At 46.6% G+C, this 24,837-nt stretch overlaps 1 protein-coding gene across 4 annotated transcripts in view; it reads left to right on the forward strand.

Annotated features, from left to right (window-relative positions):
- The window catches only part of Stxbp1 (syntaxin binding protein 1), a 66,787-nt gene that overhangs the window by 30,059 nt on the left and 11,891 nt on the right, over positions 1-24,837 (forward strand). For all 4 annotated transcript variants that reach the window (XM_005320989.4, XM_005320990.5, XM_040286365.2 and 1 more), the window contains 14 exons: positions 1,869-1,950; positions 7,090-7,166; positions 7,918-7,996; positions 9,302-9,405; positions 11,318-11,466; positions 13,340-13,424; positions 14,304-14,434; positions 15,896-16,003; positions 17,501-17,561; positions 19,387-19,452; positions 20,132-20,212; positions 22,629-22,767; positions 23,353-23,462; positions 23,951-24,052. In XM_005320989.4, coding sequence (XP_005321046.1) covers positions 1,869-1,950; positions 7,090-7,166; positions 7,918-7,996; positions 9,302-9,405; positions 11,318-11,466; positions 13,340-13,424; positions 14,304-14,434; positions 15,896-16,003; positions 17,501-17,561; positions 19,387-19,452; positions 20,132-20,212; positions 22,629-22,767; positions 23,353-23,462; positions 23,951-24,052 — 1,374 coding nt within the window. The remainder of the gene's footprint in view (positions 1-1,868; positions 1,951-7,089; positions 7,167-7,917; positions 7,997-9,301; positions 9,406-11,317; positions 11,467-13,339; positions 13,425-14,303; positions 14,435-15,895; positions 16,004-17,500; positions 17,562-19,386; positions 19,453-20,131; positions 20,213-22,628; positions 22,768-23,352; positions 23,463-23,950; positions 24,053-24,837) is intronic.

A 24,837-nucleotide genomic window follows, 5' to 3' on the forward strand; every position in this document is an offset into this window, starting at 1 on the left:
GTCAGCATTGTAAATGTTGCTTAGTCGACTGGAGCTGGTCCTCATGCTGGCCAGGAGAGTGTGCCATTTTACTTGATCTTCCTCATGTGGTTTACACTGGCTATTCTGCCCTCAAGTTGCCAATGGTCAAGAGCCCATACATGTTCAGGTTCACTAGACCTGGGAAAAACAGAGCCACTTGGTACAAGAAATTCTGAAGCCCACTCTGGCCTCGTGTTATTCTGCTTTAGTGAACACATCTGTTCTCACCACCCAGAGGGGAGGCCAGCTAGAGGGACTCTGTATGCACATCTCTTTCTCTTACCTTCCCACCAGAAATGGATTTGTAGACATGTGGGGTTTAAGCTTTTCTTAAGGAAGAAAATGAAACTAAGTGGCCCTTGTACTGCAGGAGAGAGCTCTTGGGTCCACACATCTGCCCTGATGTGCCCGGCTTTCATTGCTTCCTTCTCAGCTGACATCATTAAGGAGAAGATAAATTGCCTTGTTTTAACTTATGGCTTCCTGTATCCACTGTGGCCTGAACGGGGATGAGAAGGGTCAGCTGAGCGTTGCAGGGTGAAGCACAGAGCAGGATGGGAATGCTGTTCCTGTTCTTCCAGTCTAGACAGAGTCCTTATGTGCCATGCCATACGTGTGGACTCTAGGATCTCTCTCTCTTAAGAATAGGCCAAGGCGGGAGTGGTAGCACACACCTGTAATCCCAGCAGCTCAGGAAGATGAGGCAGGAGGATCACAAGTTCAAAGCCAGCCTCAGCAATGGAGAGGCACTAAGCAACTCATTGAGACCCTGTCTCTAAATAAAATACAAAATAAGGCTGGGGATGTGGCTCAGTGGTCGAGTGCCCCTGACTTTTCAGTCCCGAGTCCTCCTGGAAAATAAATAAATAAATAAATAGAATTGAATAGGTTCTGGCCAGGTGTGGTGGGTGGCACATGCCTATAATCCTCGCAACTTGGGAGGCTAAGGAAGGAGGATTGCATGTTTGAGTCCAGCCTCAATAATTTAGCGAAATCCAGACTTGAAATAAAAAAGAAAGGGCTGGGGCTGTAGCTCAGTGGCAGAGCATTTGCCTAGCATGTGTGAGGCACTGGGTTCCATTCTTAGCACCACATAAAAAATAAATAAATAAAAGCATGCTGTCCGTCTACAAATATGTAATTTTTTTTAAAAGCTTGAGTTTAAACAAAAAAAAGAAAAGAAAAGAAATAAAAAATTAAAAGGGCTGGAGATGTGGCTCAATGGTAAGTGGCCCTGGGTTCAATCCCTGGTACCCCTTTCCTACAAACAAAGAATAAGCTGTGCCCTGAAAAATACTCACTAATATGATTATCTCTGAGTGTTAGCACTACAGATGATAACCCCCAACACTTTTCTTTTTTCTTTTTTGTATTTTTTTTTACAAGTACTTATTTTCTACTACTTTTTTTTCTTTTCCAGTGCTGGGGATTGAACCCAGGGCCTTGTGCTTGCTAGGCAAGCACTCTACCTATGAGCTACATAGCCAGCCTTTTTATTTATTTTATTTCTTATTATGGGACAGGGTCTTACTAAGTTGCCCAAGATGGCCTCAAACTTGTGATCTGCCTGGCTCTGTCTCCTGGGTAGCTGGAATTATAGGCCTGCATCACCATACCTAGCTGGAAAGGATACTACTTTTTAAAAGTTTTTGAAATTAAGTCAAGTTGGTGAGAGCAGATGCTGACTCCTAGAAGGTCAAGTTTGGATGTGTGACTCTGCAGACTTGTGGTCCACAGGAAATGTGGCTCCTCCCACATTCCGTACTCCAGGTGCTCTCTGTGAAGCCTGATGCAGCAAGCTGGCGAGACTCCTGGCAGACACCACAAGCTATTCTCTTTTCTTTCAGGTGCTGGTGGTGGACCAGCTAAGCATGAGGATGCTCTCCTCCTGTTGCAAGATGACGGACATCATGACTGAAGGGATAACAAGTGAGCACAGCGCTGTCTCTCACTCGAGTTGCACTTGACCTCTGCCTTCCCTGGGGCGTGCTTTACTCCTTCCTACTTGCTATTCTTTTTTGTTTTGTTTTGTTTTAATTAGTTATACATGACAGTAGAATGCATTTATGCACTTTGATATATCATACATAGATGGGACCTAATTTCTCATTTTTCTGAGTGTACATGTTGTAGAATCACATTGGTCTTGCAGTCACATATATACATACAGTGATAATGTCTGTTCCATTCTACTATCCTTCCTATCTCCCTTCCCTTCCCTCCCTTCACTTCCCTCTAAGGTACTCTATTCTTCTCTAGTGCCACACACCCCTTATTGTGAATTAGCATCCACATATCAGAGAAAACTTTGACCTTTGGTTTTTTGAGATTGGCTTATTTTGCTTAGCATGATATTCTCCAACTCCATCTATTTACTGGCATATGCCATAGTTCATTCTTCTTTAAAGCTGAGTAATACTCCATTGAATATGTATACCACATTTTCTTTATCATTCATCTATTGAAGGACACTTACGTTGGTTCCATAGTTTAGCTATTGTGAATTGAGTTGCTATAATTAACGTGGCTGCGTTACTGTAGTATGCTGATTTTAAGTCCTTTGGGTATAAATAAACCAAGGACCTACTCGCTATTCTTGTTTGACCTTTGGTGCTTCCAACAACCTGTGTGGCAAGACTGTAAGGCAGGCCCCAAGAGTGACCCACAGCTGCCTCTTTAACACTGACTGCCTAGCACTAATGCAGTTTTAGATGCTCATTAAGTATCAGTTAAAGGAATGCCCAAAGAAAGGTTATATCAAGAAGAAAGATTAGAATGGACACTAAACAAAGGAAGAAATCCACTCAGCCAATAAATACATGAAAAGTGCCCACCTCCTCTAATGACCAGGGAGATGCCACTCAAACCAGAGTGGGATACCACATAGGCTCACCAGATTAGAATACTTAAGCTCTGATAATGTCCAGTGACAGTGAAGAGGTAGGACAATGGGAACTCTTGAATGATGGAATGTCCATTGGTCTAGCTACCTTGACAAACCCTTGACCATGCTCAGTAAAGGTGAAGGGGTGTGGTCCTGTGAGCCAGCAAGCCCAAGGGGTGAGTACCCAGGACACACGCACAGGAGCCCCAAATGGATGCAGCCAAAATGTCCTTTGAAAGTAAAGTGGCTAAATGTGCAAGGCCCTGGATTTGGACCCCAGCACCACAAGAAAAAAAAAGCAGAATGGTTAAATAAGTTGAGGTGGAGTGTAGTCACACAGCAGAACACTGTACAGCAATGAAAACAGACCGACTCTGCTCCATGGCATGAGTAAATCTGATAAAGAGTGTGGAGCAAAGGAAGCAAGATAAAGAGGAGTGCTCACCCAGCATTGTCCTGTATGTAAAGTTCAAGACGGGACAGTGCTAAGTGCAGAGTGCTGTGCCGTGCTGGAACGCAAACGGAGGTGGTAAAGGACAGCGCTCCCATGCCAGTGAGGATGGTGGCTCTCTTTGGAGGGAAGGGAGGGGGCGTGGGGAGAGGGCACTTCTGCCACACTGGCAAGGTTCTTTTAATTGGGGCAGTGTGTATATAGACATTCACATTACAGTTATTCCTTGTTTATGTTTAATTCATTCTTAGAGTATTATAATTTCACAATAAATAGGTTTTAAAATTTTTATTATTGGTGTATTATAGTTATATAATAATGGGATTTGTTATGCTATATTCATATATGCACATAACATAATTTTTTCCAAGAAATAGCTTTTTTGGTTTATTTGTTTTGTGGGACTGGGGATTAGACTCAGAAGGTTCTACTGCTGAGCTGCTTACCCAGTCCTTTTTAATTTTGGAGACAGAGTCTTGCTAAGTTGTTAAGATTAGCCTTGAATTTGCAATTCTTCTGTCTCAGCCTGCCAAGTTACTGAGATTACAAGTTTGTGCCACTGTGCCTAGCCAAATAAATAGATTTTTTTTTTAAATTGTATCATCTACCTGGGCACGGTGGCACACACCTATAATCCCAGTGACTTGGGAGGCTGAGGCAGAAGGATCATGAGTCCAGAGCCAGCCTCAGCAACTTAGCAAGGCCCTGTCTCTAAATAAAAGGGCTGAGGATGTGACTCAGTGGCTAAGTACCCCTGGGTTCAATCCCTGGTAGTAGGAGGAAAAAAAAAAAGTCCCGTGACCTGCCTAGGGTCACTAGCCAGAGTCACACCTGAGAGCAAGGACGCAGACCTTCTGGCTCCTGTTCCAGAGCTCTTGTTCACATTTGTGCAGCTCTACTCTTCCCCAAGGCTCCTTTCAAGAAGCATTGTGTTTTAATCTTTCAAACAGCATTGATTGAGCAGTCTCTTGGGCTGCAGCTGTAGCTCCGTGGTAGAGCACAGAGTGAGCATGCCCGCGGCCTTGTATACAGTCTGCAGCACCATAACCAATCAGTCGATGAAATTCCTGAAAGGAAAAGCAACCTCTTTCAAGGTATTATTCCAAGCTAGAATGTCAATATCAGTGGTACGACTGTTGCAATGTGTCTCCTGATTTTTTTCCCTTGGAGGCAGGCACCTTTGTGTGATGTGTAGCACACAGACCATTGGAGGTCTTAAAATTATCACCATACCCCAGTTAAAGGAAGAAAAGTAGGAGGGTTGAGTTTTGCATTAAACTAATTGAATTTAATTATTTCCTTTTAAGGTCTGTTCTTTATTCTAAGATTATGTCAGGTTTTTTTGTTTGTTTTGGTTTTTCGAGATGGGGTCTTGCCAAGCTGCCCACGCTAGAAATAACTGAGATTATAGGCATTTGTCATCAAGCCCAAGCCAAGTCTTATCTTCCCTATTTATGATGTTAAAATGTCCTTAATTTGTGCCGGGCATGGTAGCATAGGCCTGTAATCCCAATAGCTCTGGAGGCTGAGACAGGACAATTGCAATTTTAAGACGAGCCTTGACAACTTAGCAAGGCCCTAAGCAACTCAGTGAGACCCTATCAAAAAAACAAAAAAGGCTGGAACAAAAAAGTTCTTAATTTGTGAAATTATGGTAATAATGTCTTGTGGGTGTTGATGAGGGAACACATGGCTTTAAAAAAAATATATATATATATATATACACACACATATATTTAGTTAGTTAGTTGTCAAACAGACCTTTATTTTATTTATTTATATGAGGTGCTGAGAATCGAACCCAGTGTCTTGCACATTCTCTAGACAGGTACTCTTAACACTGAACCACCACCCCATCCCCCCCGGAGCACATGCTTTTTATAGTATTTTTATGTCATCTGGGGACCATGTCCATGTTAAGGCCAGGCATGCCTTGATTTTGAGCTTACAAAGTTATTTTCCTCAATAAATTTTTAAAACTATTTATTCTCTCAGTTGGCCATGGTGGCATGTACCTGTAGTCCCAGCTACTCAAGAGGTTGAGGCAGGAGGATCACTTGACCCCAGGGGCTTGAGACCAGCCTGGGCAACATAGTGAGACCCCATCTCACACAAACTCCAACCAAACACCCCTACTTTTTCTTCTGTCATAAGAAAGGCCCAGCTCACCAAGACTTTCAGCAGAGAAGAGCACATCCTACCGCCCCACCTCCATGCCCCAGGCCTGTCATCCGGGGGCTGCTGGCTGCTGCCTTACTCTTTCTTCTGGTTATTTTAGACACAATACCTTTATTTTATTTATTTTTATGTGGTGCTGAGGATTGAAACCACCATCTTGCACGTGCTAAGTGAGCGCTCTGCTGCTGAGCCACAACCCCAGCCCTATTTACTTTTTTTTAAACATACATATTCCTAAATAAGTTCTTATGCTGTTATCTCTGGATTTGTCAATGTTGATGTTGTCTGTTGACTTCCTGTGGTAGAAGACACCTCACCTCCCCCACCGTATGCAGCTTTCCCCTACCCCTAAAGGTGGGTCTCAAACAGTATCCTTACTTAGCAAAATTCAAAAGTTCATAACCCTGTGTTGAGACTCCAAATATTTTTGGAGGAAGTCTTAGTAGCCTGTGAAATTTAATACTCTACAACTACTGGCAAAGTAAATGTTTGGGTGATTGATTTTTTATTTTGTGGTACCAGGGATTGAACCCAGGGGTGCTTAATCACTGAGTCACATCTCCAGCTGTCTTTTGTATTTTATTTAGAGACAGGGTTTCACTAAATTGCTTAGAGTCTTGCTAAGTTGCTGCTGCTGGCTTTGAACTCGTGATCCGCTTGCCTTAGCCTCCTGAGCCGCTGGGATTACAGGCGTGGGCCACTCTGCCTGGCTAGGGAATTAATTTTAACATGATGTGAAAGTCTTTGTAAATGCCACAAGGTATACTTCTGAAGTGATGCCTTTTTTCACTTAAATCATCTGCATGAAGAACAACAGCCACACAGCTGTACTGTTCTCTCCATGCTAGAGGATGTCGCAGCATAGGTAAACTCCCCCTAAGCTTTATCAGGTTACAGATGAGGCGAAGATGCCCCCAAAGTAGCTAAAATGACCATAAAGGAAACAAGGAAATCAAAACCCAACAGCTGGCTTTAACAAACAGTGTCTGGTTCTGAACTGTTGAGTGCTGTGCGGAGGATGTATTTGGAGGGCTTTATCCGATGTGCAGAGGAGGATGACAAGGCTGTCCAATTACTGACAAACCCAGCAGGGAGATTCTAAAGGAATCGCGATTATTTAGGACAGATGAGAAAAAACTGAAGGAAGAAGCAAAGAACCATTCTCAACAGATGAGTGGCCTTTTCCATTTCCCTCACAACAGATCAAGGAATTGAACTGAAATGCAGAGTGGGAGATATGTAGTGTGGCACGATTTCAGGCTTTCTAACATCTTAGGCATAGTGAACCGGTGGAATGCACTCCCAAGAAATGTGGTGACTTTAAGGAAGGGGTGAACGATTCTTTTTCTTTCCCCTTACTCTAGATTTTCTTTTCTTTTCTTGATTTGGCGGTGCTGGGGATGGAACCCAAGGGCCTCACAAATGCTAGGCAAGCGCCCTGCCATTGAGCCCCACCCACCCTACTATAGACTTTGACTGTGTCAGTCTATATTGCTTCTAGTTTCATGACCGCCAGTCGTGTTTCCTTATTCACCTGGGCTGTTTTGTTGCCTAGTTGTGGAAGACATTAACAAGCGCAGAGAACCACTCCCCAGCCTGGAGGCTGTGTACCTCATCACCCCATCTGAGAAGGTGAGTCCTTATAGATCTCTGTGGCACAGAGTGTCTGACATTTCTAGGTTAAGCACGCATTTAACACACTGCTCTGTTTATGCATGCAATCCATCAAGGGGGCGGGGAGGGTGTGTTTGTACAAAGAGAAGTAAAGAGTTTGTTAAACCTTTTGAAATATGGCAGTTATGCAGCAAGCCGAAGCTGGCATTCCAGGCCCTGGGTCGTTCGTGTCCCCTGCACTCCCTCTTCAGGCAGGCACACTCCCGCCAGACTTGGGAGTGCATGTTTTCAGGGTTATTTCATCAATACCCAGTTAGTGTTCAGATTTACCTGTCTCATAAGTGTTCAAATCAGCATCCAAATAAGGTCCACCTCCTTGCTTTTGGTTGATAATTGTCTTGGGTCTCTTGATGTATATAAAAAAATTCCCCTCCAGTTTTCACTTTTGAAAACTGACTCACCTGTGAGTCTGCAGGTGCAGCTGTTCGTGTCCTCCAAGGGTCCTCATCAGTTTTGTGAGTCTCTTCTCAGGAATCCATGTTATGTGACACTGCCACTCGTTCTGGACTGAGCTAAACTCTGAAATAATCCTAATTTTAAATCCTCAAAATCTGGCTGTGGCTGAATGTGAGTGTTAGAATCATACGCCCAAACCCCCCGCTATTTTGTGCAAGTAGCTTGAAGCCAGCTTGAATTGAGCTCAGTTCAGATATTGGTCCCACTTGCTTCTAGAATTGGATTTAGTGCCCTCTTTTGTTCCTGTCCACAGTCTGTCCACTCTCTCATCAGTGACTTTAAGGACCCACCAACTGCTAAGTACCGGGCTGCACATGTCTTCTTCACTGACTGTAAGTACCCCGAGGGCTGCCCCCGCTGCACAGGGGAGCTCATTTGGCTGAACCCAGCCAGGTCAGGCCAATAGGTTTTAGGAATGTTTTTGTTTTGTTTTCTTTGAGGTACTGAGGATAGAACCCAGGGTGTTCTACCCATTGACCAGTATCCCCAGCCCTTTTTATTTATTTTTTTTTATTTTGAGGCAGGGTCTCACTAAATTGCTTAGGGCCTCAGTAAGTTGCTGAGGCTGGCTTTGAACTTGCTATCTTCCTGCCTCAGCCTCCTGAGCTGCTGGGATTACAGGCATGTGCCACTGTGCCTGGCTGTAGGGAAGAAATTAATTGTTGCTATGGTTTTCCCAACCTTTCATTTTTTCTTCAGATAATAAATTGCAAAGTAACAAAAATAAACACACACAAATACACACCTGTTAGATCCTGCATTTCCTCCTTCGGGAAACGGCTCACTCAGAACCTCCTCCAAGTACAAAGGGCTTGGAGCCTCGAATTTTCCTGATGCTATCCTTGGCATTTCAGCCACAGACTTGTAGGTAGCACTGTATCCTGCAGTAAATTTCCATTAGTTTTTCAACCACAGAGAGATTCTGATTGAGTGGTCTTATATTAGATAGAATCTACCTCATTGCTCTAAAGTTGGCTTTCTTATTTTGTGCTGGTTTGGACATAGATCCCACTGGAGAAGCTATGAGAGAAGAGTAGAACAGTATAAAACAGCAAGACCTCACCTGCTCTTCTCTCTAAGGAGACCCCCTAAAATCACCTGCGAGAAAATGGAAAAGTTATAGCAAGAAATTACCTTATATATAGTACTTGAATATCATTAGCAAAGGGAGCAAGGAAATGGCATTAATAATATTAAGCCAATGACGTGTTTCTGGGCACAGGAAGCCTTAGTTAGGCCTGGGAGACACATAGACGTCATGGTTCCTTCCCATCTGCCGACTTCTCAGCAGTCCTGAGGGCGATGCCTGTATCATGTTTCCCACAAATTTTCTTTTCTTTCTTATTTTGTTTATCATAAATAGGTTAGATGTGAGGTGCTTATTTACATTAAAGACCTTTCCTTCTCCCTTCTTAATCACTTCTGGTTTCTTTCCTTGGGATCAGAAAGCAGTTTTTGTTAGCTCTTCCTGTCTCCATCCTTCTATACCCTAGAGGTATGGAATATTTTAGGATGGCATGAACTTTCTAATTGCCTTTTAAAAACCTGAATAAAATGAAGCATCTATTGGACACATTCAGCTGTTAAATGAACCAGCCACTGCCCAGGAAACCCGACTGTCCCTGTCATTCCTGCAGCTTGCCCAGATGCCCTGTTTAACGAGCTGGTAAAATCTCGAGCAGCCAAAGTCATCAAAACGCTGACGGAAATCAACATTGCGTTTCTCCCATATGAATCCCAGGTGAGGCTGAGCAGAAAATCTGCTTGCTGATTATTCTATCTGGAGCTCTGGGAGGGCGGGCAGTGTGATGGAGTGGGGGAGGGTTGGCCTCCTGTTCAGGTGGCCGCGTGACTATTACGTATGGATGTTTATTTAATGGAAGCGGTTATCCACAGGCGCCACTTTTTTGTCAGCCTCAAGCCTTTCTTTGTGTGCATTTCCTCCTTGCCCAGTGGTCACTCATCTTGGCTGACTCCTTAAATAACCACAAGTAGCCAGTCCTAAAAGAACCTAGCAGGAGGGGGGCAGATCAGAGGATCCCATCTGCTGCAGAGGCTGTATTGGAGATAGCATCACCTGGTCACGTGCAAGAACAGATGGTGACCTGAGTAACTGTTAACCCTTCACTCACCAAAGGCCACAGCAGCAAACTTCTCCTCTTGGAAGAAAACAAAGTTGTTAAACCAGTAAAGCTGAAGCTGGTTGTGAAAGAACATATCTTCTTAAAATGTCTTGCAGCAGACAAAGAACCAAAACCAACAGACCTTTATGTTGTTATGGCGACAGGAGATGATTATAGCATATTGGATCTTTATACAGCAGCTTCCAGAACAAGAGAGTGACCTGATTTTAGAAAAGGAGGAATGGAAAAGACAGCACAAACATTTAGAGCTGGTCTTAGTCCCTTCTCACTTGGTTTGAAGCCTGTTTCCTGCTTCAGAGCAGCAATTTTTGTTCCCTGCATGAGTCCTGTCACCACCTAGATTGGACAAAGTCCAGCTTCAGCCTGTCCAACAATATTATATTTCAGAAGCTTTAAGAAAGTAATAGACCTTTTTAAAAATAACTCTCCAAAGAAGATCAAGATAGTTTAAATAAATGAAGATTTGTGAGAATAATGATAGCTATTAGGCTCAGTAGTATTAGAAATGAATTTCAAACTCCTGGGACCCTTTAAAAAAAAATAAAAGGAATCAGGCACAGTGGTGCATGCCGGTAATCCCAGCTACTCAGGAGGCTGAGGCAAGAGGATCACAAGTTCAAGTCCAATCTCAAATTAAAAAAAATAAAAAGGTCTGGGGATATAGCTCAGTGATAGAGCACCCCTGGGTTCAATCTGTGGTACAAACATAAATAAATAAATAAAAATAAAACATTTTACTGAGGACAGGATATTATTATACTTACCAAAAACCTCATTCATTCGCTCACAGTCTCAGCACAATTTCTAGCTTGTGATTTATTTGTTAAAACCAAATGCAGGGCTGGGGCTGGGGCTCGGGCTCAGTGGTAGAGCACTTGCCTAGTACATGTAAGGTACTGGGTTCAGTTCTCAGCAATACATATAAATAAATGAATACGACAACTAATATATATGTGTGTGTGTGAGTGTGTATTTAAAAAAAAAAACTAAAAGAATTTTTAAAACTTTAAATCCACAATGGCCTTTGAGATCTTATAGCCCCCTCTTCTGTTCTCCTGGCTTGTCATTGTTCAGACACATTAGGTGCACCTCTGCCCCAGGTCTGGGGTACCACCCATTCCTGCCCCTGGGAAGTCTCCTGCTGGTGATGAACACCCCACTTCTTCAAGCCTTGAGTAGGCTGTCCCTTCTCCATGAGTCCACGTGTCCTCCCCGTCCGGGGCATTCCTTCCCTGCTGTCTTATTTTCTCATGCATTTATCAGCTTCTCGATACCGTGCAGTTTCCTTCTCATTCTGCTTAATATCTGCTCCCCCCGACACCCCTCCTAGATTTAAAACTCCTTGAGGACAAGGATATTGTGGTCGCTCGTAGCTCCCAAATGTTTAGTGTGGTGCCTAGCGCTGGAGGAAATGAAAACATGTCCTGCAAATTCACCGCCAGTGTGGCGGGACTCCTGCGGCTCGCCCTTCAAGACACACATGCCAAGTGCATTGTTTTCTCCTCCCAGGTATATTCCTTGGACTCTGCTGACTCTTTCCAAAGCTTCTATAGTCCCCACAAAGCTCAGATGAAGAATCCTATACTAGAGCGCCTGGCAGAGCAGATTGCAACCCTGTGTGCCACCTTGAAGGAGTACCCAGCTGTGCGGTATCGGGGGTAAGGCACACCTGACTGCTGGGCAGGCATCCTGCATGGCTGCGAGGCGCGCCTCCGAGTCTTCCTCTGGTCTCATGTATCCTCTAGCAGTTGTCTCAGAAGGTCAAGTTTAAGCATCTCCCTCTTAAGATCATTCTTCTAAAGGTTTTATCTTTCAAATTGTATTCTGAAATATAATGCATACAGAAAAGAGCACAGTATGTACATATATTTAGCTATCAAATAACTAAAGTGTAAGCTCTGTGCGCCTACAGTCTGAGTTTCCCAGTTTTCAATTTCTTTCTAGGCTCTAAAAATCAATATTATGTTTGTAGAGGTATTTGAGAGTAAGATGCAATACTGAGAAAATAATTCTCCTAAGGACACTCTTCTCAGATTTTATGAGGTCATTCATTCATCCACTTACTTGCTTTGTGCTGAAGATTCAGCCACAGCCCTAGAACCCTGGGTAGGTAAGGTGAGTACAGGTGTGCACTCCTGCACCTAGCCCCGTGAGGCCAGCACCTGAGCACAGCACCCACCAGGTGCTCAGGACCTTTCTGGCCAACCACAGGCTAGTGGTGATGTATGTGCGCATCTTGAAGGACAGGTTCAGATCTCACACGGATGGAGAGAGGGCGATTGGTTCTTGCCGTTGGCATAAGCAGAAGCTTGGAGTTGGGAAGGCAAAGGCCGGCATGGGGAAGCTTGCAGGTCCGCATGGTGCATATGTAGAGTACACAGATAGAGAAAGCCATTTCTGGAGGCCTGAAAGCCCAGGTGTGGGACTGTGTCCTTCAGTGGCTTCCCTGGGATATCTGGGGATTGGGACAGGGAGCAGTCGCAGTGCTTTGGAAGCCTGATAGCAGGGCTGAGGGGCAGACGGGTGCAGAGAAGCCAGGAGAGCAGAGCAGGGCCACTGCAGGAGTGAAGGGCCTGGAGTGAGGAGTGGAAGGGAGGAGGGTGAGGGTGGGACCCCAGGCAGTGGGGCCTGCAACTCAGAGGCTGCAAGCAGCATGGGCGTGAGGCCGAGGCCCAACAGAGCTAGGGGGCTGAGGCTCAGACGTGCGCCTGTCCTTTTTGTTTCATCCTCGGCGGGTACAGGTGGCCATGGACAGCACCTCGGGGCTGCCCCAGCGCCTGGCTTCCCATCTTTAAGGGTCTACACTGCAGAGCCTGCCTCAGCACTCTCTCCTAGGTGGGGAACAGGGCCACCATGGTCCTGAGGTTGGCAAAGGTGACATTAGCCAACTCCCTACAAAGCCAGGGGGAGCCCAGAGAGTGTTTCACGCTCAGCCAGGCAGAAAGGTCTGAGACCAGGCACTGCTGTCACCCTGGTTGTGTGAACATACATGCCACTTACCAGCCAAACCAAACAAGACCCAGTAGAGTTTGAATCAAGAGAAGTGAGAGTCATGCAAGTCAGGCCCAGACGTCCTGATCACGGGAGCGGGAGTAGCCGGGCCCGTCTGGAAGTGTGGCTGTTTACCTGGGCTTCTGCTCCATCTAGACAGTTTTTAAAAAAGAAGAAATAAGGACTGGGCTGGGGCTCAGTGGCAGAGCGCTTGCCTAGCATGTGTGAGGCACTGGGTTCGATTCTCAACACCACGTATCAATAAATAAAATAAAGTTCCATTGACGACTAAAAGAAAAATTAAAAAAAAAAAAGACGAAATAAGGAAATCACTTTTTTTTTGTTTAGGTACCGAAGCAAGCATTTTACTTTTCCTTTTTATATACTTGTAGTATCTGCATGTATTTTTATTGTAAAAACCCAGCACTGACCATGCTTACGCATTTCCTACCCTCCCTGTGCCATCCTGCATCCTTCCTGGGCCATTAGTGCCTCACCTAGTCCCCAGGTGGTTCACCTCTGCTCCTCCTCTTTTGTCAGGGAGTACAAGGACAACGCCTTGCTGGCTCAACTAATCCAGGACAAACTCGACGCCTATAAAGCTGATGATCCAACCATGGGGGAAGTAAGTCTGGGCCTGGGCCAGGAGGTTATCTTACAAAGTGACCAGTGTTTATGTGAAAGTCCAAGGGATGATGCAGTACTCTTGCTCACAGACATGTGAGGGCTGCTCTTTCTGTATGTCGGCCTTTAGTGACATGTCCAAAGCCCTTGGGAGCCCAGGTATGTTCTACATAGCCAGGATGACCAACTTGCTTCTGTTCACCAGGACTTTTGCAGTTTCAACACTGAATGTCCTCATCTGGAGATCCCCTAGTAGTAGTACAGTAACAAAGGCAAAAAGTTGATATTGGTACAATCTTCTGAACCCATTCAGATTTCACTAGCTTTTGCATGTGCTCTGTGTGTGCACAGCCCTGATACAGTTTAATACACGCACAGATGTGTGTCACAACCACTGCAGTCAAGATGCAGAGCTGGGGACCCGGAACATAGACCAATATACAGCACAAGCTTAGCATGTACAGGACCCTGAGGGCCCTTCCTGCCCTGCCCTTCCCACCCCACACAAAACAACATGCAGAGTTGTTCATCACTACTTTGTATCTAAAACAGAAAGTCCGGGGTTCAGGGAACTGCTTAGTCCCAGCTGGATGCTTGATCACCCATTGTAGCTGAACCTGGAGAGTGCTGTCCTCCACAAACTCACTTCTGCCTCCAGCCAGATTCTGATCTGCTTCCCAGGCTCTCACCATGGAATAGAAATATTGGAGTGTCCCTGGAGTGTTGGTGTTCTTGCCAAGCAGCAAGCAGACTGGTGCTGTTTTAGTAGGGCTGCTTCTTGGAGTTCTTCCTGCTACACCCTTGACAAGCTGGGCTCTGCTAATTGGGGAAGTTCTAGCTGTCTGAGTGGCCCTTGAAACATCTCCTTGTTTGCCCCCAGGGTCCTGACAAGGCACGCTCCCAGCTGCTGATCCTGGATCGGGGCTTTGACCCTAGCTCCCCTGTGCTTCATGAGTTGACTTTTCAGGCCATGAGTTACGACCTGCTGCCTATTGAAAATGACGTTTACAAGTAAGTAAAGTGTTACAGACTCTAGAGTGACCATAACTTTGCACGTGAACTAGGAATACCTCTAACTTAAGGGAAAAAAATGTTTGTAAGCCTAGGAAAAGCAGGTGCATTGGTCTAGTCTTTCTTATAGGCCTATAAGTTTTTGTGTGGTTTCCCAGATCCACGGGGCATTTCTAGGCAGAATGCATGCCCCTTCTGAGCAGCCCGGAAACTTCAGATCTGTAGTTCACATCACTTCACCTCAGATCAGAGCCTGCTCAGATGTGGTAGTAGGTTGATTGGTGTGTGTGTGTGTGTGTGTGTGTGTGTGTGTGTGTGTGTGTGTTACTTAGAACTGAAACTTTTTAATTACAGATCATAGGATATGATGATGATAAAATATATCAACAGGAGTTTCTTACTGACTTTTCTAGTAATGGACCTGTTTTCTTCATTATAAAATTATTTCTCTTACTAGCTATGATCAGAAACTCAGTTTCTTCCTTTTCTTTTTTTGGTACTATGGACTGAACCCAGGGGTGCTCTACCAAGCTACATCCCCAGCCCTTTTTAAATTTTATTTTGAGACAGTGTCTCCCTAAGTTACTGATGCTGGCCTCAAACTTGTGATCCTCCTGCCACAGTCACCTGAGTTGCTGGGGTTACAGGTGTGGGCCACTGTACTCTGCTGAAACTCAATTTCTAAAAACTAATTTTTGTTTTTATGTAAACAGATTATTATCTTTATGTCATTTTTTGAACATTATTTCTAAAAATGGTGGTTTCAAAATGAAGGTTCTAAAATATGAGTAACTCTCAGCTCTTCCTTTAGTACCTGTAACTTGCTTCTTCCAGCTGTTCACTATCCTATGTGTAACAGAATGTCAAGGGCCTGTAGAAGACAGCTAGATACCATTTAGGGAGAGCATCCTAGCCATTTTAGAGAGGCACAAATAGGAGCTTGGCCTGTCCCCTCTGGGTGACTCTTGTGTCAACATATAGCTGGATGTGGAGATGCACAACTGTGATCCCAGCAACTTGGGAGGCTGAGGCAGGAGGATCATAAGTTTGAAGACAACCTGGGCAACTTAGCAAGACCCTGTCTCGAAATAAAAATTTTAAAAAGGGCTGGGGTGCAGTTCAGTGGGAGAGCACCCCTGGGTACAATTTCTAGTACTGCAAATAAATAAAATGAGTAAATAAATAAGCCCAAGTAGAATCTGTCTTCACACCCTGACCAGGTGTCTCTGGGGGAGCTCATATCAGCCAACCTCGGCAAGGTAATATAAACTTTGAGTGAGGAGTCTCTTGCTGCTTGAGGAATTGCAACCCGTGTTGGTGCTACACAGCTGACCTGTCTGGCCATCAGATGGTCAGCGTGTTATGAGTCATTTGTCTGATTACCTGGAAGCTGTTGTCATTGCAGAGTGGTCGGGTGAGTGTTCTGGGGACAGCAACCCACCCGAGTCCTGTCTCCTGTAGGTACGAGACCAGTGGCATTGGGGAGGCACGGGTAAAGGAAGTGCTCCTGGACGAGGACGACGACCTGTGGATAGCGCTTCGCCACAAGCACATCGCAGAGGTGTCCCAGTAAGAGCCCCTCTACCCTCCTCCTGGCTAGTGCTCCTTCCTGACACTATGGGTGATGTGCACGCTCTGAGCAACTCAGGGGAGTGAATTCCTTGCCTTAGCAAAGTTGCCAATATCCAAACCAAGAATGGCAAATTCCTTCTGTTCTCTGAACCAGAGCTACTCCAGTTTCACAAAGTTAGAAAATCCGCTGTGAATGAGGGTTGCCTTTAGGATTCTTGGAAAGCATTTGTGGCTCTCTCAGAAAAATGCTTTATAGACATTTCAAGCTCCTTCACTTGTTGAAAGCTCCAGGCACCCCCACTGTGCGGGCTTCCTGTTGCTCACCTGCCAGAGCTCATGTCTACATACTGAACCATACCTTGCTCTGAAAACGTTTCCGAATGCTTGAGTATTTAAACATTGTTACGAGACCTTTAAACCATTAGCTAGCAGTGCTGCTTTTCTAGAAAGACCCATTCTGCTATGGAGAGTTGGTATCCTCAGGAGATTCACAATGAGGAAGGACATTTTGGATAGTTAGTTCGATTGTTTACAGAAACAATCTCCCAATCTTTTTGGTTTGTTTTTTCTTTCTTTCTTTTTTATTTCCCCCTGTGGTGCTGAGGATTGAACCCCTGGCCTTAAGGCATGGGAGGCAAGCACTCCACCCCGAGCTGCATTGCTACATTCCTGGCCCTTCCCTGATCTTCTTGACCACTCTACCTTAAAAATTACTAATGTACATTTTCAGTAATTAAACTTGTCTATGAATTAGTCATATACTTTATTGCACTAATATATGCATTTTGCAACATACATATAAGTTAGTGTGTTTTTTCAAACAAAGTGTGTACATTTCATTTTGTATGTTCAAACACATTTGAAAAGAATGAGATAAAATAAAGAGGAATAGATGTTTTAATGCCTTCTTCTCTCACTTTTGTTTTGGGGGGTGAAGGGGACTAAAGCAGGGCCTCACACATGCTAGACAGGTGCTCTCTCACTGAGCTGCATCTCCAAAAATAAGTAAATAAACTTATTCATAAATTTATTTTTTAATTTTGGTACTGGAAATTGAACCCAGGGGCACTTAACCACTGAGCCACATCTTCAGCCCCTTTTTGTATTTTATTTAGAGACAGGGTCTTGCTAAATTGCTGAGGCTGGCTTTGAACTTGTGATCCTCCTGCCTCAGCCCCTAGAGTCTCTGGGGTTACAGTCATGTGCCACTGTGCCCAGCCAGTCCTTTCATTTCTATGGGTCAGATTCTCACTAAGTTGCCTAGACTGGCCTCAAATTTGAGGTCCTCCTGCCTTGGCCTCCAAGTCGCTAGGATTACAGGCAGCACCACCATCCTGACTTTTGATGTTTTCTTCTCTTTGCCCTTTGACCCAGCTGGGGCACCTCTGGCAGCTAAGTCACCACATAGCCGTGAAAGGAGGCTGGTGCTGACTGCTGTGCCCTGTGCAGAGCCCTTGGTGTTGCTGAGACTTAGCTGCCTCCTTCTGTTTCCAGGGAAGTCACCCGGTCTCTGAAAGACTTTTCTTCTAGCAAGAGAATGAATACTGGAGAAAAGGTAAACTCCTGCCAATGCCCAGTGCCCTGTCTATCAGTTTTCTTTCTGGGAGCTGGGGAGAGGCCTCTGTGTGTGACTAGGGAGTTAGCGAGGTGGTATTTTTCTCTTTCAATGTCATTCTGTCTTGTTATTGCATTTGAGATTCATATCTGGAGCTCCCATCTTCTGATGTTTAGAGAGAGCTGGGTTTTGTTATTTAGTGGATTAATATTTACTGGTTGGGGGCTGGGGATGTGGCTCAAGCGGTAATGCATTCACCTGGCATGCGCGAGGCGCTGGGTTCGATCCTCAGCACCACATACAAATAAAGATATTCTCTCTCTCTCTCTCTCTCTCTCTCTCTCTCTCTCTCTCTCTCTCTCTCTCTCTCTCCCTCTCTCTCTTTAAAAAAAATATTTACTGGTTGGGATCATGGTTCATTTTCAGCTAGAAGAACAGTGAGACTTTGTTTAGCTCGTGGTGGAATTAGAATTCGTAACCCAACTTATGAGGCCTCTCCTTACCCTGATGTCAGAGGTGGCCTTCCCATCTTAGGCAAAGGAGGGGGACTTACTTACTGAAGTTCAGCTCTGGTTGTGTTACTTTCTTCCTTAAAACCATTCAGTGCCTTTCAGTTCCCCCCTCTCCTGCCTTCTGGCTCCCACCTCTCTTATTTCAGCCATTCCAGGGCTCTGGAGCCTCAGGCCTTACCTAGTTCTTGGGCTTAGACGTGGTTTCCTCAGGGAACCTCTGGGCCTCTCTAAACCAGCCAGGTGTGTGTCTGACGCGCCCGTATCACCTGCTGGATCCAGTCAACAGCCTGACCCACTCTGCCCACCGCTGGCTTGTCTGGCTCCTCTGCTGGATGTGGAGATCCAGGAGACAGAACCGCCCCCCCACCCCCACCCTTGTGTCTCCTCACCTAGTGGTGTCTGGTGTGCGGCAGTTCAGTTAGGTTTCATTGGATAAATGAGTGAGGTCACCACAGCTAGGGAAAGTAAACAGACCCATTTTGCTTGAAGCGTCCAGCCCTCTGTAACTTTCGTATTTCTACCTGTCTGCACAGCTGCACCCTCTTTCTAGGTGCAGGGGTGAAGCACAAACTTGATGCCAAGACTGCTTGAGCTGAGTCTGCAGAAAAGCAGTATATGGAAGAAGAAAATATTTTTTCTTGGCAAGAATTACACTCTCAATGACTTTATGGTGGGCGGTCAGTAATTGGGGTTGAACCCGGGGGTGCGCTACCACTGAGCCACATTTCCAGTCCTTTGTATTTTTTTATTTTGAGGCAGAGTCTCGCTGAGTTGCCCAGGCTGACCTGGAACTTATGGTCTTCCTGCCTCAGCCTCCCAAGTCAGCTTTTTCTTTTAAAGACAGGTTCACCCTCTGTTGCCCAGGCTGGTCCTCCTGCATCAGCCGATTCCTGCCAAATAATCAGTGTTAGAAGTGTGCACCACCAGACCAGGCTTCTCAGCTTTCTAGTCCAACAAACATAGAATACAACATGACACCTGGCACAGTGGCACACATCGTGGTCCCAGCTATTTGGAAAGCTGAAGTAGGAGGATTACAAGCTTTAGGCCAGCCTGGGCAACTTGGACCTCATCTCAGAAAAAGGAAAGAAAAAAAAAGTCATAACACATCCACTAGATTTGGAGGGCTAGCTGCCCACCTGTAAGATGGTCATGACGTTTGTATCCAACACACTTGACCTTGTGTTCCACAGATTCCCTTTGAGAATCACTGAGCAAGTACATGGGTAGTCTAGGGTGGCTGCTGTCCTGTCCCGTGCCCACTTAGCTCAGGGCCACTGGAGTGACTCTGTGTGCTTTCTGTTCCCTCACAGACCACCATGCGGGACCTGTCCCAGATGCTGAAGAAGATGCCCCAATATCAGAAAGAACTCAGCAAGGTATGTGGCTGCAAGGACCTCTCAGAGCCCGCTCTTCTCCCTGAGTCATCAAAATCCAGATTTCTAGTCCTCTTCAGTTTCCATTAGAAAAAGAAAGGAAGAAGGAAGGCATGCTGGGCTTCACCTCCTGTCCCTTTCCTTTTCTGTGTCTTCCTCTCCTTCATTCTCCCTGTCTCCTGCTGTTGGTGGGGGGCCTTGGCTCCTCACCATACCAGCCTGTCCTTGTGCTGGTGTCCTCATGACACAGCCATCCACTCCCCAGAGCAAGTGATCCGAGAGGACCAGAGGATGTGAGAGGGCCTTCCGGCCCTGACCTTGAGCATCACATGCCACCACTTCCTGCACTGTTTGCTGGGAGCTGATCACTAAACCCAGCCCACACTCAAGGAGGAGGGAATCGGGCTCCCTCCGGGGGTGTCAAGGTTCTGCACACCACTACCCTCTCAGAGGGTTTTCCTTCTACTTTTGGTCTTTCTTAGAATGTGGCTCGACCCTCTCTCCTGACATGTGACACTCTACACATGATGTTTGTGTGCTTGCTTGTGCACAGTGTATCTCTTTTGTCAGTCTGGACGCTCCTTAGCACCTAGCCCAGTGTTCGGGACACTTACATGCTCAAGGGATAGAGTGTGCATCAGGGATTAATTCCTTGGTCACCAATCTCCCTGCTTCCTCCTAGTACTCCACCCACCTGCACCTTGCCGAGGACTGCATGAAGCACTACCAAGGCACCGTGGACAAGCTCTGCCGAGTAGAGCAGGTAGGCTCTCTCCTTCCCTCTGCATGGCAGACTTGTGTGCCCTTCACCCAGTTGACGTGTTGACATTGGCCTTGAACCTCCTGCAGAATCCTAGGGAATAGAGCTGGGAGAGCCTGCGGTCTTCGGTCGGCTCTGGAGCTGTGCCGTCTGCCTCGGGTAGGAGTGCTGGTCTGGGGTGCCGTGCGTGTGGATTTCGCATGCCTGGCTCTCTCCAGAGCCTCTTTGCCCTGGATGGCTCTAGAGAGACCTATGGAGTTCCGAGCCTTACATCAGCAGGACTGCTGAATTTTGTTCTGAATGTGTTTTCCTCCTTCTATGACCGGACCAGCTTTGGAGACCTTAAGACCAAGAGACAGCAGTGCAGCTGCTGGCCGGGACCTCCCCAAAGCCTGGCAGATCACATTTAGGCCTGGAAGCTGGGACTTTGGGACTTGAGTCCTGCCTCTGTCACTGGTTTATTTGTTTGTCCTATTTCTCTCTGCTTTATTTTCTTCATTGCATGAGGGATATCACAGTGCTGACACATTTTTTAAGGGAATTATACGGAGGACTCCCTAAACCTGGCACTCCATCCTTCAAGTGTAACATTGCTAAATTGCGTGTCCACAGTGCTCTTTGCGTGTGGAGCTAGGAATGAACCCGGGGCCCTGCGTGCTAAGCTCACTGTACCACTGAGCTATACCCCCAGCCCCTGTGTGTCAACTTCTAAGGGAAGAGAAGGGACATTCAAAGATCTGAAGCCTCAGCCAAAAGTCTCTCAATATAGAAGAATACCAGCTCAGGTTCTCGGGGTGAAGCTTAGATTTAGAACCTCTGGCTGATGTCACAGGTTCAGCTCAAGTTTGTAAGCCCCGTCCTGTGTCAGTGGCTGTTTTACAAGAGGAAGCAGCCCTCCTGAAATCCATTGTCAGTTTCTCAAAGGATCTCAGGAAACACATGTCTTCTCCAAAAGAGTTTGACCATCCAAAAAGGAGATTGTACCCAGGTCAGTTAAAGTGCAGTTTGGGATTAATTTTTGGTTAAATTTTTTTGAGATGTATTCAAAAGTATCGTTGGACTATTTCATTTTGCTGAGCTGACAGAGGGTACTAGAGGTGGGTCCTGCTGAGCAGGTATCTGTTGAGACTGGTGGTAGGACTGAGGTGAGGGGTGTCCTGCCTCCCTCAGACCCAGAAAGAGACTTTGAATTTGAGATTATCATTTGTATGGGCTCCTGGGATCTTGAGAGGAGGGAGGGAGCCTTCCAGCAGCCTCCTAAGAGTTACAAAGGAAGCATGTCTCTAAGGACTAGAGCAGATGGCTATCGGTGCAGTCTGGAAGCTAAGTGCTGCTCTCTGGACAGTGTCTCGCCTGAGGTGTGGGGTGCAATAGACTGTGCTCACGAATCTTTTTATCTGAATGTGTTTTTTGGTTTTTGGTACCCAGGATTGAAACCAGAGTCACTTGACCACTGAGCCACATCCCTTCCCTCTTTTGTATTTTATATAGAGACAGGGTCACTGAGTTGCTTAATGTCTCACTAAATTGCTGAGGCTGACTTTGAACTGGTGATCCTCCTGCCTCAGCCTCCCAAGCCACTCAATTATAGGCATATCCACCGTGCCCTGCTTCATCTGTAGCTCTTTGTCAGCCCTCCTTTCCTCCTTCCTCTTCCTGAGTGGATCCGCAGGTTGGGGAGCCCCTCTTTCTCCCCACATTCTTGCAAAAAATGATAGGAAGATTAAAAACAGAGGTTAAGTCAGGCACAGTGGCACACACCTATAATCCCAGCAGTTTGGGAGGCTGAGGCAGGAGGATGATGAGTCCAAAGCCAGCCTCAGCAAACTTATGGAGGTGCTAAGCAACTCAGTGGGACCCTGTCTCTAAATAAAATAGAAAATAGGGCAGGGGATGTGGCTCAGTGGCCAAGTGCCCCTGAGTTCAATCCTCATACCAAATAAATAAATAATAAAAAAAAAACCAGGTTAAAACCTCAGAGTAGTTAAAACTCAAAAAGCATATTCTCGTGTGCCGGGGAGTAGAGTGGGAAGACGTAGCCCACAGTCATCTCCAGATGCTGAGATCTCCTGGGCAGGGAGCATGTTCCTTTAGTCCGTCCCCCTCAGCAGGGCTTATGCCTCGTGTGCACGAGGCCTGACACTCACCTGCAGGGGACAGCCTACCTTTACACAGGTGGCAAATCACCAGCGTTTCTAATTTTGGAAAGAAGCTCTGCGCTCTCTGGTGCACTCACTGAGGCTGTTGAAGACAGTGCTGATGACACTACATCTAACAGCTACTCGCTTAGAGAGGAGCCTGTGTGCCACCTGCCCAATCATGCCACAGAGCTGGGCGTTCATGGCTGTGAACTTTCTGTGAACTGCCATCTATCCAAACTGTCACCAGAAATACGGTCAGCATGATGTGTTTCCTACAGGACCTGGCGATGGGCACAGATGCTGAGGGGGAGAAGATCAAGGACCCCATGAGAGCCATCGTCCCCATTCTGTTGGATGCGAACGTCAGCACTTACGACAAAATCCGCATCATCCTCCTCTACATCTTTCTGAAGAACGGTAGGCAGGATGGGCTGCAGAGGGGCACAGGCTGGAAGAGGGGACACGAGGTGGAGAAGTGGTTTAGAAGACGTGGGAGGGGAAGGAAAATAAGATCTTCGTGTCTGGGAATGTGATGGAGTCCAACCAGTGGCACCCAGGGGCTGAGTTTCCCGGCGACCCTGAGTACTAGGTAGATCAGGACGGGGAGCGGGGAGGAGAGGCTCTCGTTAGCTGCATCCCATTTGCAGTCTCTGATTTTAGAGAACTGATTCGTACCTGTGTCATGGTTGCCCAGAAGTGTCCACTGTGCAACAGATGGGCATAGACAGTTCGATTTGGATGCAGGACAAGGGCGGGTAGGGATGAAAGCCAGGAGAGGGAGAGACAAACGGCCAGGACAGTGCTGAGGCCATCACTCAGGACAGGGCACCGCTGCCACTACTAGCTCCAGGGGAGATGGGACACTTATTTTGCCCTCATCTTAGAGTCTCACTGATGTGGTGGGCAGATCCCTTTCTGTTCAGAGACGGAAGCCAGTGGCTCTGCTTTGGAGCCTAGTGATGGGCAGGATGGGTGCGGTGACCAGGTGTCTTGTGCTCCCAGGCATCACTGAGGAAAACCTGAACAAACTGATCCAGCACGCCCAGATCCCCCCAGAGGACAGTGAGATCATCACCAACATGGCCCACCTGGGTGTGCCCATCGTCACGGATGTAAGGGCCGGCTGGCAGTCGGGGCGGGGGGCTCTCGTGTCTGCTTTCACTAGCCAACCAGCAGCACCTCCTGACCCCGGTGCACCTCACACTCAGAGGACAGGCAGTCAGGGAGTGGGGGGGAAGGACATATCGGAAGAGTGAAGGTGACTCACGAGTCCCACCTGTGCCGGTGACGGGGAGTGCAGAGCTGTCAAACCCAGCGGGTGTTTTCTCCTCTAATAGAGAGCAGGCGGGCTTTTTAACCACCTGGATTTTTTTTTTTTAATGACATATATTTGACCCACATTTGCTATTTTTCATGACTTCAAAGAACCAAATTTGTTCCAGGTTCCTGAAAGGGGTCCATCTTGGGCTATTTTGGGGGAAAGTTGGCCCTTATAAGTCCTTGTCAATGCTACTCTAAAGAAGGAACTTGGGAGAGGTTCCAGGGCTAGCGAGGCCCAGTGGCTCCTGCCTCAGTCTCATCTTGTATGTGCTTGGTTCAGTCCACGCTGCGCCGCAGGAGCAAGCCGGAGCGGAAGGAGCGCATCAGTGAGCAGACTTACCAGCTCTCACGGTGGACTCCGATTATTAAGGACATCATGGAGGTCAGTGACTGGTAGGGATGTGGGGAGGGACATCCAGGGCTCGGGCTCTTCAATGGATGGTCCAGGTGCTTCCAACATCCCCTGCTCTCAGTTCAGTGACACCCCATGGTTTTCCCCTGAGGATGATCCTCCAGGCCTCCAGAGCCATTAGCCCCCTGGTCTTCTTTGTTCTGAGGGATCATGAAGAACTAGGATGAACCTCCAGGCCTCCAGAGCCATCAGCCCCCGGTCTTCTTTGTTCTGAGGGATCATGAAGAACTAGGAGACTGTCAGATGTAGACCCCAAAGAGCCACTCACCTACTGTTCCTGTCTTGGAGGTCTAAGCCTCCTTGCTCTGGAGGCCCCTTGGTGGTGTGTGTCCGAAGCAGCCAGGCCCAACCTGTTATACTAGTTACTTGGGAAGACTGAGGCAAGAGGATTGTAAGTTTGAGGCCAGCCTCAATAATTAGTGAGGCCTTAAGCAACTTAGCAAGATCCTGTCCCAAAATAAAAAATAAAAAGAACTAGGGACATTGCTCTAGTAAAGCACCCCTGGGTTAATCCTCAGTACCAAAAACCAAACCAAACAAAAACAAAGCAAGTAGACCCATCATAGCATCTCACAGATCCGATGAGGGCCGTGCACACGCTCTAGTGAGGACGTGCTGTGCCACACCTTGTGCCTCAGCGGGGAAGGGCCTGCCTGCCTCTTGTCCTGCCACTCTCCTCCTGGGCCCTCTGTTCTCACTGCCTTGCCTGGACTGCTCTGGCCCTTCCTGTCCACAACCTGAGTCCTGCTGTCCTT

Source organism: Ictidomys tridecemlineatus, chromosome 4 (genome assembly GCF_052094955.1).
Source record: "Ictidomys tridecemlineatus isolate mIctTri1 chromosome 4, mIctTri1.hap1, whole genome shotgun sequence".
Taxonomy (NCBI): domain Eukaryota; kingdom Metazoa; phylum Chordata; class Mammalia; order Rodentia; family Sciuridae; genus Ictidomys; species Ictidomys tridecemlineatus.